The sequence below is a fragment of the Lotus japonicus genome, chromosome 3 (assembly GCF_012489685.1).
Source record: "Lotus japonicus ecotype B-129 chromosome 3, LjGifu_v1.2".
Lineage (NCBI taxonomy): Eukaryota > Viridiplantae > Streptophyta > Magnoliopsida > Fabales > Fabaceae > Lotus > Lotus japonicus.
In genome coordinates this window covers 69,531,231-69,539,028 of record NC_080043.1, presented here as the reverse complement: position 1 = coordinate 69,539,028, position 7,798 = coordinate 69,531,231, and the positions used below count along the sequence as shown (strand labels likewise).

The 7,798-nt window shown below is 37.7% G+C and overlaps 1 protein-coding gene across 3 annotated transcripts; it reads right to left on the bottom strand.

Moving 5' to 3' along the window:
- Window positions 1–2,618: 2,618 nt before the first annotated feature.
- Window positions 2,619–7,568, bottom strand: LOC130745512 (beta-fructofuranosidase, soluble isoenzyme I-like). 3 transcript variants are annotated; one of them, XM_057597809.1, is made up of 8 exons: window positions 7,125–7,568; window positions 6,728–6,736; window positions 4,840–5,696; window positions 4,236–4,397; window positions 3,919–4,142; window positions 3,749–3,836; window positions 2,833–3,063; window positions 2,619–2,728 (listed from the first exon to the last, which is right to left on the bottom strand). In XM_057597809.1, exons 1-7 carry the CDS (start codon window positions 7,465–7,467, stop codon window positions 2,854–2,856), a joined length of 1,893 nt encoding a protein of 630 aa, XP_057453792.1. In that variant the 5' UTR covers window positions 7,468–7,568; the 3' UTR covers window positions 2,619–2,728; window positions 2,833–2,853. The 3 variants fall into 3 exon arrangements, with proteins under 3 accessions (XP_057453792.1, XP_057453791.1, XP_057453793.1); XM_057597808.1 differs by having other exon boundaries at window positions 2,619–3,063; window positions 7,125–7,566; XM_057597810.1 differs by having other exon boundaries at window positions 2,619–3,063; window positions 6,728–6,915; window positions 7,125–7,264.
- Between the last annotated feature and the right edge of the window lie 230 nt (window positions 7,569–7,798).

The window sequence follows — 7,798 nt, the reverse complement described above, 5'->3', positions numbered from 1 at the left end:
TGGCTGCTTGGGGTCACTCTTGGAGGAACCGCCAGGTTTTTGGCGCTTGGGGTCGCGTTCATCAATCAAGGGTGACTTATTTTTCCTGTCACTCTTCAAGTCTTTCTTTTCATTCTTCCTTTGCCCCTTAGCAGCATCGACCTGACTGGCGATTAAGGCTTGCATGCTGTCAGCACTAACGCCGCCTTTGGCCTTGCCCATTTCAGCTGAAAACAGTAAAAAAAAAATAAAAAAATTACCAATTCCAGACTTACAAAAAAATTGCGGAAGTTTCTCATCTTTGGCGGCCTGAAGAAGGTCAGAACAGGAAATTTGAGGGAGGGTAAGGATGTAAAAGGCGACCTGTTTCTCCTCTTTGGTCAGCGCCTCAAGCACGACAGTGATGTCCCGCCGAGGGTTCACTGTCCAGTGTAGAGGAAACAAGGGGCGGTCTTTTTGGTCAAGGATGAGGTTCGGAATGTCGGGCGAATGAACGATCTTAAAAAACTTTTTTTGCCAATGTTTGAAGTTACTCTTCAAGGGTTTGAAAATGGCCATGTTAGGACGGGCCGATAAAGGAACAAAAGACACGCAAGAAGGTTTGGCGATGCTAGTCTTATAGAAAAAGAAAAATAAAGGGTAAGTGGGGACAACGTTTAGCTGCTCACACAACAATTCAAAACAACGAATGAAGCCCCAGGCGTTCGGTAGAAGCTGGCAGGGGGCGACATTTAGGAAAGTAAGCACATCACAAATAAAACTGGAAAAAGGAAGCTTCATGAAAAGCTCGGTAAAAATATACCCATGAAGATAGAACCAGGTGGGCTCTCCGTTGGCTCCATTAGGTTTAAGGGTTACGACTTCACTGTCATGGCAAGGGGCGACGTTCAAGGATAGGTCGTCATTATGGCCGGTTTCGGGGTTCACCCTGGTAAAACCTCGGGCGTTAAGGCGATTGTTATTCAGTGCTTGAACACTATTCCAAACGAAACGGAAGAGACACTTGTCATCAATACACTTATCACTAGTGCACCAACTTTGAGAAGTTGAGGGGTTTTCGGTGGAAAGGTGAGAGGTTATAGAGGCCGTTCTTTCTTGGGCGGGTTCCGAGGAAGAGGGCGAGGTGTGGGACTCAGAATCAGATTCAACCGTAATAACCTTTTGGTTATTAAAAATTTTGTCATCATCAGAAACAGGATCAAGAGAAAGAGAAGAACAAGAGGGGTTTTTGGCAGACATTTTGGAGAAGCTTCAGAAAAGGGAGATGAATGGAAAAACAACAAGAAAAGTAAAGAGAAAAGAGCGGAACTGACCGAAGATAGGTGAGGTAATGGGAATGCAGCGAGCAATGGTGGTCGGAACACTGAAAGGTCACCGGAGTAGCAAGCGGCCGTCGAGTGCAGAGAACTTCAACAAATACAAGGGTTGAAAGTAAGGAAAAGTAAAAGAGTGAAAAATGAAGATTTGGGGTTTTATATAGGGAAGTCAAGTAAGGAGAGAGAAGGAAAGTGGAAAAGACGTGACCATTTTTAAACGTTTTCACAAATCGAGGCAATCCCTCGAATTCCGCGTGAAAAGACTGCGGCAGTTGAAGGCTAATGATGGCAATTTTTGTTTGGTAACGGTGCAACGATAGAAGAAATGACACGAGTCAAACAAGTTGGGCGACCTGGCGCGAATTTTATAAGACAAGCAGACTCCAAAAAGAAGTAGTCTCTTGTCTTGTGGGCTTGTGGGCTAGGTCAGATAAGGCGGGCTTACCGCGGGAAGGGCGGCAAGAACATTTCTATCTTGACTAAGACATTTCAGTTCCAGAAGAGATGGAGCTTCTTGTCTTGTGGGCTTATGGGCCGGGCGGGTCATCATAAGTCCACTGACCCTCCCGGTAAGACCAGCAACGAGGTTATTAGGACGTAAACCCCAGCTTAAGGATGTGGGCCCGAGTTGTTTCGTCTTATCATATTGTATACATGCATTTGTCTTATTCAACATAGGGATTTGGACCCTGTATGTAAGGCCCAAATACATGAACATTCTAGATAAGGATCATTCCTACTATAAAAAGGATGTCCTCACCTTGTACTAGGGACCTTTTTAACCATTTATGAGATTATTTCCTTATTTACGTATTGTTTACCTCTTCTAGCTCTGCTAGGGTTTTTCAAGGGTACTTTATTACCATTGTCATACCTTAGGAAGGAACATAAGCATTGATGGTTGTGTGCGCGACCTTAACATGAATAAAATCTTCCCGGCGTGAAAATGAGTGTTAGATAAATACTTCAATTTTAGTCCTCATCTAAAATAAGCTCGGGAAACCATACTTTATGTGCGACGAAATTGATGTGACACGCCACGTGTATTAAGTAAGGGACAAAATTCAAACATTTTTTATTAACTCATTAAGACATTAACCCTATTTTAATAACATTAAGCAATAAGAACATTTTTTAAGTACAAAATAAATTATTAAAAATTCTAATACGTAATCCTTATCATTAATCTCAACCTCAACACCCGCAATTCATGAGTGTTCTTCATCACTCAAACATTAACGCATCCTAAACTCAAACCCAACAACTCAAATCTTGGTATTAAAAATGAGAGTCCATAAATTATTCCTAAACAACTCACATTCATCAACAAAACATGAAGATTTGATTATGATTTCTTGATGGGTGATGTTCTACATTATCCAATATATGAATGATTAAAGAAATGCACTGCCAGTAGGGGAAATCCTGTGCCCCTGCAAATCCAAAGTTAAAATGAATCACCATCAATAGGGACATTAACAAGGTGTATGATTTCAAACATTATTTGTCAGCTTCATGTGGTTGATAAAAAAGGTACATGGTGTAGTTTTTGCACTTTTCATTCACTCTGAATCTGATCAAAGGGAAAGGGGCCTATGAAAGCAGAGTTCAATTGCCAAATCTTGAGAGAGGCCTTGATGTTTATGCCAGTTGCATTGTTGAATAGGAATAATCTTGCTGCCCCATATATTGCTTCTGTTGGATAAACTCTGCCTGAGATCACAGTTCTACCTTCCTGAGCAAAGCTCTCAATGATTGAATGGTCAACCTGGTCAAATTGGAGAGTCAATTGTCACAAGAACAAATATATGAACAGAAACCAAGTAAATTTTGTTTGATCCCAGTCTAAGTGAATGTTTGTAAATTTGTCTATAATTGATTCTAAAGTCAAAATCAATTACAAGAAAAGGCTTATGTGAGTAGTTACCGAGTGTCAGAATTGATTCTGAAGTCGATCAAAACATGCTATAATATAAGAATGCATAACCTAGTGTAGAAACTAGTCTTGCTCAGAAGGGGGAGAAAGCTAAAACAGGTCATGTAACCCTATATAGCATGTTTGTATCTACTTTTAATCCTCCTAAAATTATTTCTCCACATAACATAGCTACTACTAGTAGCTTCTCTCAAAATCACTTCTCCTCGAATGTATGAAACTACCAGGTCTACAAACACACACACAGCTATCAAATACACATATAAGTGGCTGCAGAGTTGTGCAATACAACATCAAATCCACCAGTAGTTGATTCAAGTAGTGCATGTCTTTTTCCCTTAAGAAATATCTCACGTTTGAGACTTGTGTACGAAAAAAAAACCTATGCTGGGAGAGCTAGCTAGCCCCAAAAGGATATGGATATTTTCAACTCAAACATGATATCTTCCTGCGGAGGATACACATATTACACCAAAAAAGAGTTGAGCAATACAACAAGTATCATAATCACACTTACCAATACCCTCATTGATAGTTTTTCATCACTGAAGACTGGAACTTGGCTTCCATAAACTGGCTTTGCAACATCAGAGGCCTTGGATGATCTGCATCATCAACAATTCATTATACAAATGATTATCACCTTTATTCATCTTTAAATCTGAATCAGTTAATGCAAATTCCTACCTTGTTTCATCAACACAGAAGAAAGTTGTAGAATTTCCAAGGCTAGTATCAGACAGGCGGAAATAAATTGGAGTTTGTTCAGAAAGTGCATCATCAGCAATAGCAAGAATGCCAAATGGTCCAAAAGCACTTCTATCACTAGAACCTCTTCCACAATCTACACTGTCATTGCTAATCCCACCGGATGCCAATGATTCAATCTCAAATTCAGCAAATATATCCAACTGTAAATTTTTCATGAAAGAGTTGTTGATTAGTTCAGTTATTGTTAGTGACAATACAACAAATATGTTATTTACATAATGGTATAGACAAACCTGTGTAGCCTGGGTTATGTTCAATGGCACAACAGAGCCCGGTTCAACCAACACTCCTTCAAATTCAACACTGCTCAGTCTTAAGCTCTCTATTTCTTCTACTGGCCATAGAAGCAAATTAGTTCCAGTCTTGTTGTCAAACAGCACTGTCCTCGGAATTGTCTGATTAAAATAAAAAATTGTTCAATTTTTTATAAATTTCATATGAATTTTTCTTCCAAACATTTTTCCCAATGAATTTCATACTTTGGAAAATTGATGTGGAGTCAAATTAGTACCAAATGTCCAAAAATACATTCTTTGATTCTTCATGTGTCAAACAAAGAGCTACTTTCAGACTATATGTAATATGGAAAATGATTCATAGATATAGTATAGACATCCAGACACCCAGAGTGAGAAATGACAAAAGGACAGAAAAGTAATGAACGCAATATATAATAAAAGAAAGAGATAAATAGAAAAATAATGTGTCTGTTGGATGTTGCAGTATTGTTTGTCCAGTATCAATACTAATGCAATATAGCTAAAAGTGCTACATATCATTTTAAATTTCAGTAAGAACCTATCCATGTTAAAAATTAACCAGTAAATAAATACGTACCTGAAGAGATGCCCAACCCTTTTCCAAGTCTGTATATTCTGTATCAGTTTCATTAATCCAACCCCACAAGATCCTTCTCTGTTTTACTTGATCATAGAAAGTCTTTGAAGCATAGTATCTCCCATAGTCCAAAAGCAACCCAATACCCACATCCTCAACCGGGTTATCGGGCACCCATGTATCATTTTCCACATAATAGGTCCCAAGTGCATAACTATCCACCTTTGTATCATCCATGCTAGCCTTCAACACATGCTTAACTTGTGGCCCATTTACTGATGTGTCTAAACCCTTAGACCCGTTTAGCGAAACCGGGTAAAAATCCACACATTCCCACATACCCGTACCCGGAACCGCATGCAAGTAGTGATCATTGAGCTCAAAGTTAATAAAATCAGTGGTCTTGTACACTAATGAAAGCCCTGTTTCTCCTTTCTTTGACCCAACTATGATCCTCCATTTTCCATCCGGCCCGATCCAGCCTGTGGTCGGGTCACGGTAATTCTTCGGGCCAATGCCGGGTGGGGGCTCCAGGACCGGGTTACCCGCATACTTGACCCAATTAAGGAGTAGGGGATCAGATAGGTTGGCAGGGTATGCTAGATTTTGTACTTGCACATTTTTATTGGTATCACCAGTGTAGAGCATCATGATTTTGCCATCTGGCAGGAGCGTGGCGGACCCGGTCCATACACCATTGATGTCATACCACTTGTCAGGTAACATGGCTATGGGAAGGTAGAGCCAGTGAATCAGGTCCCTTGATACAGCATGGCCCCATGTAATGTTTCCCCACACTGCTGAATCAGGATTGTATTGGTAAAATAGATGGTACCATCCCATGTGAAACAATGGACCTGAAAGTCAATATAAACCCACTTTAAATTAATGTCATGTTTAATTAATCATGTTAACCTTTAATCCTATTAGTCGGGAATACAAACAATAAATAAATGGATGGTCGTATAATTCCCTTTCATGTAAGTTTGGCAAACCGGAATGGACCCAAAAATTTCACGTTATGGGGACAACAAAAACATGTAAATAAGTAGGCATCAAAATCATAATCATAATACATACATATGAAATTACTAAAATTATGAACATGGATTATTATATGCTACGACTAAAACCATAATCACTACTAGAAAGTTATCAATGTGCTAAGGAATGGCTTAACTTAACTTAAACGATTAAATAATTCATTTTAGATTGGCTAATGTAATTAAGAAAAGTATGTTGAAAATTATATTAATGCTATATTTATAGAAATATTATTATTGTTCATCTAGAATTATATTCTTAACTAAATATGCTTTGAATAAGAAGATTATTTTATGAGTTTAATTTTCATAGTGTGAAATTTCTTTACACTGACATTGAATCTTTTCATGTCACATTAATTTAAGTAGTTACATGACTTAGTGTTTCAATTCAATTTAAAATTTACATATTGTAAAAATTAATGGATAAACTCACATAATTACTCTTAGATTTGCATTTGAACAGGTTTAAAGGCTCAAATAAATGGAAGAGGGTGCTCATTTTTACTTTTTCTTTTCAATATTTTCTTATTTATTGGTTAAAATTTATGTGGGTCTTACTAAATTGGAAGTGGTGGTCATTTTGTAGTGATTCAAATATGAATGTCACTCAATCAATGAGAGAGTGTTGCAAAAAAATGTTAACATAAGTTCTAACATTATTAACAAATGGAAATATAAATTAGCTTAAAAATGGAAACATAAAGTATTAATATACATTCATTTTCTTGGGACATCATTTAGACATACCACTTTATCTTTGTCCAAAGAGTGATATGCCTAAAGAATGTCCAATAGAAAGTGGATAACTATGTATCATTACTCAAATGAAAATTTAAACGTACCGTCAGGATCTGAAGTCATGTCAACCAAACGTCCACGTGCGGAACAGGAACCCCATAAGTCAAAGATTCATTGTTCATTAGCTTCTTAGTCATAATTAAGAGTACTAATTAATAAAAAAACAATGAAAGACAAAATTGAAAGAGTGAGATTTGGGATGAACCTGAATCTCACCTACCATTCTTCAAAGCTATAAAACATGTAGAAATGTCAATTTGAGACGTGATTTTAAAAAATATATATATATTGAAAGACACTCATTTTCTTAGAACATCCTTTACACAAATTACTTTGTGAACCGTCATAGAGTTTTATGTTTAAAGAAAGAAAGTGAAGGTCTATATATCATCACAAAAAACAAGAAAGCAACTAAGGTATACTACACTACACTTAGCTTACCATTCATCCAATTGTTTTGGGGTTGAAAGTGGAAAGCTGTTCTTTGCCAAGAAAACATGGCTTCTGTCCAATTATATGAATCTTTTAGGAAAAGAGAAGGATAGGACTTGGGTGAAACCCCTTGTGCAATTCCTCTAGGGCATTCTTTAATGGAGATGTTAGAAAGAGGAGAGGATTCCAAGGAACTCTGGCTCTGGCTTATGATTAGTGCAACTAATGACATTAGGAAAACAATGGAGCCACATATGACAAGGATACCCTTTAATGGTCGACTATGACCAGCACTGTCTACACTTGATTGTATTTTCAGTGGGGGAGTGTCTACAGAGGAATTGGCCTCCATTGATGCTATGGCTAAGCTGAGGTGAAGATGGTTCCTAGAGGACTTTAGGGTGTTCACTTAAAGAAAATATGGTTGAATAAGCTTTGTGGGAACGTGGAGAATGGCAAGTGTAGAGATACAATGACCAATAATGAGGTGCAGGAGAAGTTAGCTAGATAGGAATGGTAGTTCAGAAAGAAGCCAAAGAGAAATTAAATCACGTTCACTGTTCATGAGGATATAAAGACCGCAAAACATATATTTTTTGACACCCCTAAAATTATATATATGTAATTGAGATTGATAATGTGATGAAAAAAAAGAGAGATGTTAAAGCTATATTCATTGGAAC